The sequence below is a fragment of the Schistocerca nitens genome, chromosome 12 (assembly GCF_023898315.1).
Source record: "Schistocerca nitens isolate TAMUIC-IGC-003100 chromosome 12, iqSchNite1.1, whole genome shotgun sequence".
Classification (NCBI taxonomy): Eukaryota; Metazoa; Arthropoda; class Insecta; order Orthoptera; family Acrididae; genus Schistocerca; species Schistocerca nitens.
The window spans coordinates 6,009,359-6,024,903 of record NC_064625.1 but is presented as its reverse complement, the minus strand read 5'-3'; the positions used below and the strand labels follow the sequence as shown (position 1 = coordinate 6,024,903).

The window sequence follows — 15,545 nt, the reverse complement described above, 5'->3', positions numbered from 1 at the left end:
TTAGGAAGTCTTATCTGAAAGTTTTTGTATGGAGTGTAGCGATGTATTGAAGTGAAACATGGACGATAAACAGTTTAGACACGAACAGAGTATAAGATTTTGAAATGTACACATTATATGTGTAGATCACGTAATTAATGAGGAGGTACTGAACAGAATTGGGAAGGAAAGATATCGGTGGTACAATCTGACTAAAAGAAGGAATCGATTGGTAGGACCATTCTGAGGCATCAAGGGATCTTTAGTAGTGAAGCGTGGGGGAAATCGTAGAGGGAGACCAAGAGATGAATAGATTCAGAAGGATGTAGTTTGAAGTAGTTATTCGGGGATGAAGAGCTGGCGCAGGGTAGCGTAGCGTGGAGAACTGCATCAAAGCAGGCTTAGGACTGAAGACAACAACAACAACAAATCACATTATACCCAATTCGCGATGCGACGGTTTCTACCTCCATCATCAGGTGGATCCGTTTCAACTAATAAGGCATCGACTGTTTGTAATGTACGACGTCTTGTGCACAACCTGTGGCACTGTCGAGGCCCGAATCTATGTGGATGCTTTGATTGCAGAGGTTAGGAGCTGTATAGAAATAAATATCTTGCAGTCGTCACGTTGCGGATTGTTTTTCCATTCCCACTTACATTACACGCATAGAGCTTAGCGGAGTCAACGTATTCGTCTCGGCATCCATTTTGACATGATCCGGAATTTCGGTATTCCTCTTCCACTCTTACTGAAGTGTACGTACTTGTATGTACCGGGCCGATTTTGCAAGTTTGCCCCGGGTGTGTTTGTATTCGAAAAATACGCTTGACTGTGTAACTAGCTTGATTAACGTTGAATGCGAACATTATGCAAACATGCTTCATATAAACTTGCAGAGACTTTCAAGTTAGCTAATTACTTAGTTTCATGTTCCATGGATAATTTTGCACGATAAATCGTTATGTGGAACGAATCATTTTACATTCACATCGCAAATGAATTTGTAAATATGGCTACATGGTGAGCACTTATAAGTTGTTGCTACTGCTAAAAAACGCATTCATATGTGAGTTAGTAATTCCTACCCTCCACCTTTTGCACTTTACAATAATAGAAATTCTTGTACGGAATAGAACAAATTGTTAAGGAGAAGCTTTCCAGCTTTTTTCTTTTGTTTCACATTATACTTTGGTATCCGTCAGACATTTTGTATCTCCAGGAAAGTGATCAGAAATTTTAGTTACAGTATTGTGCATCCATTTTTGTGCTAAAGAGAACCTTAATGTGGAGTACTGAATGTCATTTTTTGTTTACATCATTGTTCCTCTTGAACTGTAGTTGATTATTTGCAACGTACTTCATGAGGGAATAAATATACTCTGAAGCAGTAATCAGATTGGCTAACTCCTTAAACAGATGTCTGTAATATGATGGTCGGTGAGCGCCACATACTGTTCTCACATCACGTGTTTGCGCAATGAAGACTTTCTTTCTTAAAGATGAGTTACCCCAGAACATTATTCCATATGACATTATTGAATGACAATATGCAAAGTATGTCAGCTTACTGATTTGTCCCTCCCCAAGATTTCCTATAATTCTAAGTGTTAATGTGACTGAACTAGATTCTTTTAGGAGTTCCAAAATGTGGTTTTTCCAGTTTAAATTTTGATCAACATGGAACGTACCAATTTTGAAGATCTCACCCTATTTAATATTTCCTCATCATGTGTTGCACTTATCATTGGTGCTGTACCCAGAGATGTGCAGAAAAGAATATGTTGTGACTTTTTAAAATTGAGGGTGAGACCATTCGCAGAAAACCAGTCAGTGATACTTTTAAGAACATTGTTTACCATTTCTTGTGTTTCTGTATCATTGTTGGGATTGATTACAATGCAAGTGTCTTACGCAAAAAGAACTAGTTTTGCTTGTTGTATGTTAGACGGAAGATCGGTTACATATATGAGGAACAACAATGGACCCAAGATTAAGCCTTCGGGAAACCCATACGTGATTTTTCCCCAGTCAGAATCATGTCACCAGACTCTACTGGTTGAATTACTGACTACAACTTACTGCATTGTTTTGGTTAGATATAACAATATCCATTGGTTCACTATACCATCAATCCCACAAAACTTCAATTTATCTAGGAGAATACTGTGATTCAGTCAAATGCCTTAGACCGGTCGCAGAAAATATCAGTCGTCGTTATCTTATTCCTTAATGCTTGTAAAATTTCGTGAATGGACATGTGAATGGCATTCTCAGTAGAGCAAGTCTTCTGAAATACAAACTGCGATTTGCTGAGATTATTATTGTAGCTCAGGTGAGATACTTTTAAAATATTTTGTTTTTGTTTTTAACGAGAAACAAACTGACGTTTTCTGTCGAAGGTGGACGTCGCATGAAACGCACGATGATCGGTATTTGTCTGGTGCGACTCTATTTACACATTTCATACCCTCTAACATTCTAGGCAGCTAAACACTCTTCTAAGTAAATATGCTGTGGTTATTGAGGAGAAGGAGAAAGACTGTGAAATTGTGTCAGAAAAATTATTTGTACCTGTTTTTTATCCTTTCTAAATAAAAAGTATGCAGAGTCGCATTAAGAAGCCCTGGGATGTACGAAACGGAGCACCATCTTCGCAATTAGGAACAACCACTACAGTTGTACCACAGGGAACGATATTGTTGTTGTTGTCGTAAATGAACTGGCGACCCACCCCGGCTTTGTACGGGTAGCATTCCCAAGTGTCAGTAAATGATCTCGGTGAAACTTGGGGGCTGTGTAGAGGGCGCAAAATAACCCAGTGCGTATTTATTTATTTAATTTTTTTTGTATGCTCTCAGTTTCACTTTTGAGGGGTAAAACACTCCCCCAAACGTAATTTGGCATATAAACGATGACATGCAAAAAAGTGTTACCCACATAAAACTTGATACGTAGTTAACTTTCTTGAAAACGCTACAATTGAATTTTGTAATAATTTGAAATTTTGCAAAATACCCCACCACCGTTAATTTATTTTGAAAAACAACAGCGTACGTAAAGAAGCTTTCAAGCTACGTACATATGTGTGTAATGAAGCTGGTTTGGAAAATAAGCTGTAGACAGTGTGGGGTCGGAGTATTTTCAACATACGCAATTGAAACATGTAAACATTCATTATTAAAATGTTTCTTTGAGACCACAAACGGTCGTTAAGGCACAGTCACTAAACAGTGAAATTTTTAAAAGGTTACATAACTAGTTTCGACTCACGGAGTCGTCATTTTCAGATTTAGTCACAAATCTGGAAAACTCCATTAATTATTGTAACCACGCTTTTAACAAATATTACGAAAAATAACTAAACCAGCAAACTGAAGCAAAGGCAGCAGAAACGGGTCACATGACGTCATGACAATTTTTGGTTGATCAGTCATTTCACACCTTAATGCAGTGTATATGAAAACTGCACCGGAATGAAGGGTATTATATAACTCTTGCATTACTTGGTGCTGTGACTCAACGTCATTTTGCAAACAAAGGTTCACACGTTGTAATCTTATAAGGTGTAGCAAGCCAAAAAACTCGGCACGCAATAGTACTCTGTAATCTTACAAAGACAACGCACTCCCATTTGGGGCTAACACAAGACAAGAGTCTTTGTGATTACATTTAAAAATGACGACGCAGTGTGTCGAAAGTAGTAATGTAACCTTTTAAAAATTTTATTGTTTTAATGACTGTGGCTTGACGACCGTTTGTGGTCTCAAATAAAAATTTGAAATTTGATTCAGTCACACTCCTTGATGACAGTTGTGTCCAAATATAAATTCATTATGAAGCTACTTATTTATTTTACTTATATTTGTTATTATGTTTTAAATTATTTTATGTTTTACATTCAATGCTTTTATATTTTTTGTTTACGTTTTCACATATGTGTATTTTGTTAATTGAAAGTAATAAGTAACTCATTATCATGGTAGAAAATAATTAAAATAATGATAATCTGTAAGGAAATGCTTAAAACATAACGTTTTTTACACCACGCACACAAAATGAACGAAATTTCGTCACTAATATACACGACGGAGAAGACAATATAAAACAAAATATATCAGGACTTGAAATTGTCACGGGTGATCCTCTAAATATCCTGATTTGTATCAGGCGTATTTGATTACATTGGTAAGTCTTGGCGAAGAGCATTGATTTTGAGCTAATGACTGCAGGTTGATTATATTCTTTCTCAAGTGAAGATTGGCGTCATAATCATTCAACAGCACTAAACCGGAACACCTTCTCACAAAATTCTTCCAACATCGAAAACCGCATACATCTCACGGCTGTACTTACGCCGCCAAGCTCTTTGGGATCACCCGATGAGCAACTTCCTTGTCCTCGGGTAATAAGTAGTAAACAGAAACCTCCGTCGTTAACCAGCCTACGCGTTGCTGAACAAACACTGTGTCACCACCCCTACAGTAGGGGCCTTCCTGAGGCGGCGAGGGACTTCAGCTGATCATAGTTCAACCAGTTTGCACGAAATACATTTATAAATTGTATACACAAACCTTTCTCGTCAATCATTCTGTCTGTTAGTTAGAACAGTATAAAAACTCACACGCTAGCTCCTGAGATTAGCCCGAACATGCAGACAGAAAAACAGGGCGGGGGTCTATAATATATAACGTGCAGAAGAGAGATGTTTTGTAGTCGTACGTTCAAGAAGATGAAAAAGCCTGTTTGCTGACGAAACGAGTATTACAATCGAACCGAAAGGATGTGGTTCAACACTTGAAAATGCAAATAAAATCTTCTTACAAATGTATAACTATTTCTATGCAAAAAGTCAGTCACTGAATTTGGATACCACACAGTACATGCAGTTCTGTGATGTGTAAGGCGCGGTCACACCATTAGAAATAACACATATTCTTGAACAAGTAAATGAAACAAAATATTCCAAATTCTCAAGTATTTTTATGGGTAAGAAGCCGAACTGGAAGTGACGTGTTACAGATGTTAAAGAGCTAACATATGCAACTTTCGCGTTACGGAAAATATCAGGTTTTGGAGGGATAAAAGAAAATTGACTTACATTTCCCATTTTCATTCACTGATGTTACGTGGCATCATATTCTGGGATGGCTCGTTACTGAAAAACAAAATGTAATAACAATAATGGGTGGTGTCGGCTCTAGACCTTCTCCTAGACAGCTCTTTAAACCTTGGAACATACTGATATTAACAGCCTCGTAGCTCGTTTACTAGAACTGAAGTGTGTTGTCAACAGTAAATCACAGACAGAAACCAACGATAGCAGTTATACTACCAGAAGAAGAAATCACTTCTATAGTCGTTCACATACAACCTCAGTTTGGAACAGAAAGCAGTGAGACGTTAAGCTATAATAGTCTTTGACCACATAGTGGCTGAAATAAAGAATTTAATGGATACAGAATTAATTTCAAACACTAAGAGAAATCATGTGTGCTCCTGGTTTGTATATAGGGTGGTCAGAAACAGACTGAAAAGCTTGTAAGGGTATTGCAAGTTAGGTTGTGCTGAGAAATACAGGGTGTATCAAAAAGAATCATCCGATTCGGCGCGTCTATGTTTCTGAAACATATACAATGAATTTTGTTTTTTGATGAACGGGAAACTCAAAGTTTTTTTTTTTTTCATACCTTTTGATAGGTGTTCAATATGCCCCCCTTGAGGTGCATGGCATATGTCAGTGCGGTGTTCGAATTGTTCCCGCACTGCAGCCAGCATGTCTTGAGTTACAGCTTCCACAGCTGCTGTTATGCGATGTCTCAGGCCGTTCATTGTTGCTGGTAACGGAGGCACATAAACACATTCTCTCTCCCCCACAAGCAATAGCCACATACAGTCAGTTCCGGTGACCTTGGAAGCCAGTAATGTAAGGCTGAATCATTTGGTCCAGTGCGACCGATCCATCTTTCAGTAATCCTTTGATTTCAAAATCCCCGCACGTCCAGATGCCAGTGTGGCGGTCCCCCATCCTGTTGGTGAATGAAGTCGTCCGAATCAGTCTAGAAGAGTGGGAAAAGAAAGTTCACAAGCGTATCGAGATATGTGTTTCCTGTAACAATGGTTCTGAGCACTATGGGACTCAACTGCTGAGGTCATTAGTCCCCTAGAACTTAGAACTAGTTAAACCTAACTAACCTAAGGACATCACAAACATCCATGCCCGAGGCAGGATTCGAACCTGCGACCGTAGCGGTCTTGCGGTTCCAGACTGCAGCGCCTTTAACCGCACGGGCACTTCGGCCGGCCTGTAACAATGTTCTCGCCAAAGAAAAATCGACCGTACACGTTTTCCAGTGCAACTGCACAAAACACATTGACTTTTGGAGAGTCCCTATCATGTTGTACAACTTCAAGTGTTTGTTCCGTACCCCATATCCTCACATTATGACGGTTCACCTTTCCATTTAAAAGGAATGTTGCCTCCTCCTTCGAAGAAAACTGTCATTCTCCATCTCGCCAAGAACGAAATTACAGAACTCCAAACGTTGTTGCTCGTCACCTTCACGAACAACTTACAGTGGCTGAGTTTTGTACGGTTTCGTGTGCAAACGTCGACGCAACACTCGCCAGACGGACATCGGGGGCATGTTGAGCGGCATTCTTGATGCCTCCGCCCAGGGTCGGTGGCAAGAGGGGGGGGGGGGGCTATGGGGGCAATAGCCCGCCCTCCTCATGGACTATCGCATTACACTGGATAAAATAACTTCATAAATCAGATTCAATCATTTTTTTATAATTATGTAGCAATATAGGTTGCAATGTATTCCAACCACATTTTAACAAAAGAATAAGAGCGGCAAATAACGTACTACCTAAACCAGTAAATATCAGTTAAAATAGGCGTCTTATTATTTATTAATACACATTTTTTACCCTGAACTCAATAACAGTTACCAATAACCACTCTAAGCAGCACCAAATTTTGCCAGTTTGTCGGTAGAGAACCCTAACTCTCCCTTTGTTAAGCGATATTCCATTCCCCCAAACCCCCTCCCCTTGACCGACTTCTAGAATCGCCCCTGCCTCCGCCTAATGCTGTGTGCTGTAGGAGGATCCACACCATACCTAACACGAAAGTCGCGCTGAACAGTTGTTACTTAACCGCACTGCGCAAAACGTAGAACACAACATGCTTTATGATGTTTTTTATTCCAGTCTTTGATCACAATGTGAATTATTTTGACGATGGTGTAAAAAAGGTCTGAGAATGGTCGTTACGGACTGAAACCGCTCATCGTCTAAGGAACTGATATTGTGATCAAAGACTGGAATAAAAAACATTTGACAGTATTGGATCACTGTTTGTACACGCGACCATGTCGCAGTTGGTGCAACATGCTTTCTGTTGTCCCGACGCCATTTTTGCTAGAACTGAAGTGGGCGCACACTGCTTCTACCTAGCGGGAACCGTGTGAAACACGAGAGTTTGCTCTTTCCAACAGTACGTTGTTCACGCACATATCTCAATTAATACTTATGATTTTTTTGAAATCGGGTGATTCTTTGTGACTTACCGTGTACAGTAATTGTCCAGAAAAAGAATTCGATACAGCGGACCGTTTCCGAGGTAATTAGCACTGAAGTTAGCCAGTCAGGCCGTTATGTTCGCAAATTCGAGCGGCCAGACAGAGACGGAGTCACCAGACGGCTTCCTCGTTTGGTTTCCTGAAACTGAACAAGGGAGCGATACAGAAACTGGACACGGAAGTGTAGTAAGTATACAGGTTGTTACAAAAAGGTACGGCCAAACTTTCAGGAAACATTCCTCACACACAAAGAAAGAAAATATGTTATGAAACATGTGTCCGGAAACGCTTACTTTCCATGTTAGAGCTCATTTTACTACTTCTCTTCACCTTTGCTACAGGAAATGTTCAAAATGTCCTCCGTTAGCGAGGATCCATGCATCCACCCTCCATCGCATGGAATCCCTGATGCGCAGATGCAGCCCTGGAGAATGGCGTATTGTATCACAGCCGTCCACAATACGAGCACGAAGATTCTCTACATTTGGTACCGGGGTTGCGCAGACAAGAGCTTTCAAATGCCCCCATAAATGAAAGTCAAGAGGGTTGAGGTCAGGAGAGCGTGGAGACCATGGAATTGGTCCGCCTCTACCAATCCGTCTGTCACCGAATCTGTTGTTGAGAAGCGTACGAACACTTCGACTGAAATGTGTAGGAGCTCCATCGTGCATGAACCACATGTTGTGTCGTACTTGTAAAGGCACATGTTCTAGCAGCACAGGTAGAGTATCCCGTATGAAATCATGATAACGTGCTCCATTGAGCGTAGGTGGACGAAACTAAAATGAGCTCTAACATGGAAAGTAAGCGTTTCCGGACACATGTCCATATAACATCTTTTCTTTATTTGTGTGTGAGGAATGTTTCCTGAAAGTTTGGCCGTACCTTTTTGTAACACCCTGCAGAACTCGAGCCAAAGGCTGGGCAGTCTCGTGCGCTATCATCTACGCCAGGGTTTCCCAAACTTTTCATCTGACTGTACACTTTCAGGAGCCTTGTACTTTGACTCTACAGAGCGTTTATTTCGAAGGTTAGTAAAATTTTAAAAAATTAGGAAAACATTTTTCACTCCATGACGTAGTGATACACCATCTAGTATGTAGATTGGGGGGATAAGAAAATAGTCTTGGTTGCGATGATGAAGTTGCTGTTTATTTATCCGTCAGTGACGCGCGTTTCGTCCAATTGATTGGCCGATAAATGTTGATAAGTAGATGGTTCGGTACGGTGTGTGTAGCCGCAGGATGTAGAGCGACGCTTCCAGCATATTACAGGCCTCATCCTGCCCCACTACGCGTCCCGACAAAGTTCTCTATTTTCCTCGCACAGGACGAGTGCAGTTTATTTTTGCGGATATCTTATCATCGATAACCCTAACTTGTTTATCAACATTTATGGGTCAATCTGAAAATTCCTTGAAATGGGCGAAACGCGCATCATTCATGGATAAATAAACAATAATTTTAACATTGCAACCAAATGAGAGTAACTTGTTTTCTTCAGTGATAACTTCAATTTTAAATCATAGCTAATAGCACAGAAATCATAATAATTTTTTTAAGTAATTGTATCGTGAAAATATCCAAAAACGCATGTTAACAACTGTTTGTCGCGGAGGACTTATTCGTTGCCTGCGAACAACAGTGTTCCACCTAACGCAGCTCGGGAATCCGTGATCTACGATATAAGAACAATGACACTGATTGTATCTGGAGGATCACTCGAATTTGCGACGCGTCGGATTGATTGGCTAACGTTAACGCTAATTAGCTCGGAAATAGAACAACGCATCGAATTTTTGACTTCTCAGCAAAACCTGCCCTGCAAGAACCTTACAGGCTTTTCAAACTGTTTCTTACCACCCAGTATACAATTGTGATAGTGCAGTGTCTAAAAGAAATAGCTTATGACAATCATGTAAATCGTCAGCATGTTCTCATATTTTTCATTAAGTAAGTAAACTATAATTGTAAAACTGACTTGTTTACATATAGTGAAAGGAGCATGCAACGAACAAAAAGTAAACCACGAAACTTCGTGGGAGATTAAAACTGTGTGCCGGACCGAGACTCGAACTCGGGACCTTTTCGTAGGCAAGTGTTCCACCAGTTGAGCTATCCAAGCACGACTCATGACGCGTCCTCACAGCTTTAACTTCGGCCAGTAACTCGTCTCCTACCTTCCAGGCTTCAGGAGAAGTTTCACTCTGGAAACATTCCCCAGGCTGTGGCTAAGCCACGTCTCCGCAATATCCTCTCTTCCAGAAGTGCCGGTCCCGCAAGTTTCGTGGTGCAGCTTCTGTGTAGACGAAGTACTGGCGGAAGTAAAGCTGTGAGGACGGATCGTGAGTCGTAGCTGAGTTGGTGGAACACCTGCCCAAGATTGGTAAACGTTCCGAGTTGTAGTCTCGTTCCGACACGCAGTTTAAATCTCCCACGAAGTCTCACATCAGCGCTCGCTCCGCTACGGAGTGAAAATTTCATTCTGAAATGTAAACCAAACTGAGCTGGAGAGAACTGATTGCACGTGCTCGTTCTGTGTGTGTGCAGTTCAGCGCGTGGGTGGACGCCGTCATCTTCGTGTTCAGCCTGGAGAACGAGGCCAGCTTCAACGCCATCTACACCTACTACACCAAGATGGCGCACTTCCGCAACTCGGCCGACATCCCGCTCATCCTGGTCGGCACCCAAGGTAAGTGACGTCACTCCGTGGCGGCAGCTGATTCTCTGCGCTTCCGAAGACGGAAACCGTCTGGCCTATCCAAGTGTGTGTGTGTGTGATCAAAAGTATCCGCATGCCTTTATAAAGGCTTGAACTCCGAAGCTGTGGAGCAGTGGGAGCCCATTCTTCCTCAAGAGTCCAAACCGGAGAATGTAGTGATGTTCAGTGCTGTTCGTTAGGGCTGAGGTCGGGACTCTGGGCAGTCCAGTGCAGTACAGTTGTTCCCCACAAGCCGTAGTCTCACAGATGCTGCTCTACGACCGGCTGTATTGTGACGCTGACACATCGGTCGTCATCTCTGAACACTTCCTCTACTGTACGCACTCCCCTATGCTCTAAAATGGGTTACTATCGTTCTACACTGAAGCGCCAAATAGACTGGTGCAGGCATGCGTATTCAAATACAGAGACACGTTAACAGGCAGAATAAGGCGCTGCGGTCGGTAACGCCTGTATAAGACAAGTGTCTGGCTCAGTTGTTAGATCGGTTGCCGCTGCTACAATGGCAGGTTATCAAGATTTAAGAGAGTTTGAACGCGGTCTTATAGTCGACGCACGAGCAGTTTAACACAGCATCTCCGAGGTAGCGATGAAGTGGGGATTTTCCCGTACGACCGAGAATATCAGGGATCCGGTAAAGCATCGAACTCCGACATCGCTGCGGCCGGAAAAAGATGGTGCAAGAACGGGACCAACAACGACTGAAGAGAATCGCTCGGCGTGACAGAAATGCAACCCTTCTGCAAATTGCAGCAGATTTTAGTGCTGGACCATCAACAAGTGTAAGCGTGCGAACCAATCAACGAAACATCGTCGATATGGGCTTCCGCCTTCGGCCCACTCGTGTATCTTTGATGACTGCACGACATAAATCTTTACTCCTGGCCTGGGCCCACCAACACAGACATTGCACTGTTGATGACTGGAAATACGTTGCCTGGTCGACCGACTCTCGTTTCACATTGTACCCAGTGGATAGACGTGTACGGGTACAGAGACAGCTTCATGAATCTATGGATCCTGCATGTCACCAGGGGACTGTTGAAGCTGCTCGAGTCTGTGTGATGGTGAGGGCGTGTGCAGATGGAGTGATATCGAACCCCTGACTCATTTAGATACGTCTCTGACAGGTGACACGTACGTAAGCATCCTGTCTGATCATCTGCATCCATTGATGTCGTTTGTGCAACTCGACGGACTCGGACAATTCCAGCAGGACAACGAGACACTCCAGACGTCCTGAACTGCTACATTCTTCTGAGTTTAAACACTTCCGCCGGCCACCAAACTCCCCAAACATGGACATTATCTGGGATGCCTTGCAACGTTCTGTTCAGAAGAGATCTCTACCCCTTCGTACTCTTACGGATTTATGGACAGCCCTGAAGGATTCGTGGTGTAATTTCCCTCCAGTACTACTTCAGACATTAGTCGAGTGCATGCCACGTCGTGTTGCAGCACTTCTGCGTGCTTGGGGGGGGGGGGGGGGGGGCAGGCTACACGATATTAGGCATATACAGCGGTTTCTTTAGCTCTTCAATGTACATTTAACGTTGTCGTAAGCGCAATAACGGGACGAGAGCCTCACCGAAAAAGACACCCCACGCCGTAACACCACCTCCTCTTTACTTCACTGCTGGCACTATACCTGATCTCAAAACATTCGCCAAATCCAAGCACTTCAATCAGATTACTGTAGAATGTAGCGTGTTCATCACTCCAGGTCACTTCGGTTAACATTGCCTACTGAAATACAGTATGTGTCCCAGAATCCCAGAAGCGGCGTGCTAACGCGCCCAGCTATCCGGGCGGGCTGCGTGCTCTGTGCCGGTTGCGTGTCGGGCGGAAATCGCGAAGACGATGTTAGGCGCAGCGGCCCAGCACAGGTGGCCATTGTTGCCCCGCTGCCACCTGTCAGTGGACGGCTGTGATGATAAGTAGCCTCTGCCAACCCCCTCTGTAATACGCGCGCTATTATTTTACTAAATTTTGACTGTGATCGTGTTAGTAATACACTCCTGGAAATGGAAAAAAGAACACATTGACACCGGCGTGTCAGACCCACCATACTTGCTCCGGACACTGCGAGAGGGCTGTACAAGCAATGATCACACGCACGGCACAGCGGACACACCAGGAACCGCGGTGTTGGCCGTCGAATGGCGCTAGCTGCGCAGCATTTGTGCACCGCCGCCGTCAGTGTCAGCCAGTTTGCCGTGGCATACGGAGCTCCATCGCAGTCTTTAACACTGGTAGCATGCCGCGACAGCGTGGACGTGAACCGTATGTGCAGTTGACGGACTTTGAGCGAGGGCGTATTGTGGGCATGCGGGAGGCCGGGTGGACGTACCGCCGAATTGCTCAACACGTGGGGCGTGAGGTCTCCACAGTACATCGATGTTGTCGCCAGTGGTCGGCGGAAGGTGCACGTGCCCGTCGACCTGGGACCGGACCGCAGCGACGCACGGATGCACGCCAAGACCGTAGGATCCTACGCAGTGCCGTAGGGGACCGCACCGCCACTTCCCAGCAAATTAGGGACACTGTTGCTCCTGGGGTATCGGCGAGGACCATTCGCAACCGTCTGCATGAAGCTGGGCTACGGTCCCGCACACCGTTAGGCCGTCTTCCGCTCACGCCCCAACATCGTGCAGCCCGCCTCCAGTGGTGTCGCGACAGGCGTGAATGGAGGGACGAATGGAGACGTGTCGTCTTCAGCGATGACAGTCGCTTCTGCCTTGGTGCCAATGATGGTCGTATGCGTGTTTGGCGCCGTGCAGGTGAGCGCCACAATCAGGACTGCATACGACCGAGGCACACAGGGCCAACACCCGGCATCATGGTGTGGGGAGCGATCTCCTACACTGGCCGTACACCACTGGTGATCGTCGAGGGGCACTTAATAGTGCACGGTACATCCAAACCGTCATCGAACCCATCGTTCTACCATTCCTAGACCGGCAAGGGAACTTGCTGTTCCAACAGGACAATGCACGTCCGCATGTATCCCGTGCCACCCAACGTGCTCTAGAAGGTGTAAGTCAACTACCCTGGCCAGCAAGATCTCCGGATCTGTCCCCCACTGAGCATGTTTGTGACTGGATGAAGCATCGTCTCACGCGGTCTGCACGTCCAGCACGAACGCTGGTCCAACTGAGGCGCCAGGTGAAAATGGCATGGCAAGCCGTTCCACAGGACTACATCCAGCATCTCTACGATCGTCTCCATGGGAGAATAGCAGCCTGCATTGCTGCGAAAGGTGGATATACACTGTACTAGTGCCGACATTGTGCATGCTCTGTTGCCTGTGTCTATGTGCCTGTGGTTCTGTCAGTGTGATCATGTGATGTATCTGACCCCAGGAATGTGTCAATAAAGTTTCCCCTTCCTGGGACAATGAGTTCACGGTGTTCTTATTTAAGTTTCCAGGAGTGTAGTTTGATTAGGCAATCGAACTCAGAATATATTTTCAGATTGAAGGATTTTTTGTTTATGGAATTAAATTTTATTGCAGTACTCCGGTATAGTTCACTTGAAACCTTTTAACCTTGATCAAACAGTAAGTGTCTTGTGTATTAATAAAGCGCTTCAGCTGTATTTAGTCCTTTATTTTTAGATCACTACCGGTTCCATGATGCACGGGAAGGCCCAACGGTACCGACCCATCGCCGTGTCATCCTCTGACGATGCGCGGCACTCGATGCGGATACGGAACGGCACGTGGTCAGCACACCGCTCAGTTTTCGTGACCCGAATCGCTGCTCGTCAGTCAAGTAGCCCCTCATCTGGCCTCACGAGTGCTGAGTGCAGCCCACTCGTGAACACTGTTCGGCAGATCCGGACGGTCACCCATCCGAGTGCTAGCCAAGTCCAACTGCGCTTAACTTCGGTGATCTGACGGGAATCGGTTTTACCACTGGGGCAATGCCGTTGGCTCGGTGAACATCTGCACAACAATAAATCGAGAAGGAGTAACAACGCTAAGACATTAACTAACATGATAACTTCCTAATAGAATTTCGCAATTTTCAACAAATTAAAAAAAAAAAACTTTTATAAGCTTTTACATCATAATATATATTTGTACTCACATAACTGAAGCATTAGAGCTAAAAAGCTCGGAACTTGGTACCGAACATTCGTCGTCCGTTAGAATACAACATCGCTGAAAGGCGGTACGTCATTGAATAAAACAGGTGGTTGCATAGAATCCGATCCAATTCGTTGGGCGGGGCCTAAGCAAATTATACCATAGTGATCCGCTAGTAAATTGAAAATACAATGACGAAAAGAAATCGCAACACCAAAAAATAATGTAGAGTAATGAAAATTCTGCAATATGTTTGCCAAGTAACTTATGTAAGTGACTAACATTGCACAACTACAGGTTAACGTAAGCCTGAGAAAAGCCATTGGAAATGTGAGTTGCTGGTACATTAATAACCGATGTAACCGCCAGAATGTTGAATGCAAGCATGCAAACGTGCGTACATTTTGTACTATAGGTGCGGGATGTGAGTTTGTGGGTAGGGGTTCCATGCCTGATGCACTTGGTCAGTCAATACAGGGACGATTAATGCTGTGTGTGGATGACGCTGGGGTTGTCGTCCAATGGTGTCCCATATGTGCTCTATTAGAGACAGATCTGGTGGTCGAGCAGGCCAAGGCAACGTGTCTACCCTCTGTAGAACATGTTGGGTTACAATAGCGGTATGTGGGCGAGCGTTATCCTATTGGAAAATAGCTCCTGGAGTGCTATTCGTGAATAGCAGCACAACAGGTCGAATCACCAGATTTACGTACAGTTTTGCTGCCAGAATGCGTGGGATAACCACGAGAGTGCTCTGCTGTCGTACGAAATCATACCCCAGCCCATAACTCCAGGTGTCCAGCAAACAGACAGGTTGGTTGCAGGTCTTCAACTGGCCTCCTAACCAACACACGGCCTTCACTGGCACCCAGCCAGAACCAGCTTTCGTCACCTCCACTCTGCCCTCCAATGACCTCTCGCTTCACACCACTCAAGTCGCAAATGGTGGTGGTTTGGGGTCAATGGAATGAATCCTTCAGGGCATCTGGCTCGGAGTCGTCCTCGACGTAGTCGGTTTGTAACAGTTCGTTGTGTAACGGTGGTGCCAGGTGCTGCTGAAGACGCAGTACGACGCGCCAGAGCCAAGCGCCGAACACAGTGGTCCCTCTCAGTAGTGACAGCTAGGTCTTGTTGCCGCTGTACATTCCTGTGACTACCGCTGCCAGCA

The 15,545-nt window shown here is 44.4% G+C and overlaps 1 protein-coding gene across 1 annotated transcript in view; it reads left to right on the top strand.

Annotated features, from left to right (window-relative positions):
• Positions 1-15,545, top strand: part of LOC126215305 (centaurin-gamma-1A) — a 319,380-nt gene that overhangs the window by 191,307 nt on the left and 112,528 nt on the right. The window contains exon 3 of the mRNA XM_049941987.1: positions 10,116-10,257. Within this exon, the coding sequence (XP_049797944.1) occupies positions 10,116-10,257 (142 nt within the window). The remainder of the gene's footprint in view (positions 1-10,115; positions 10,258-15,545) is intronic.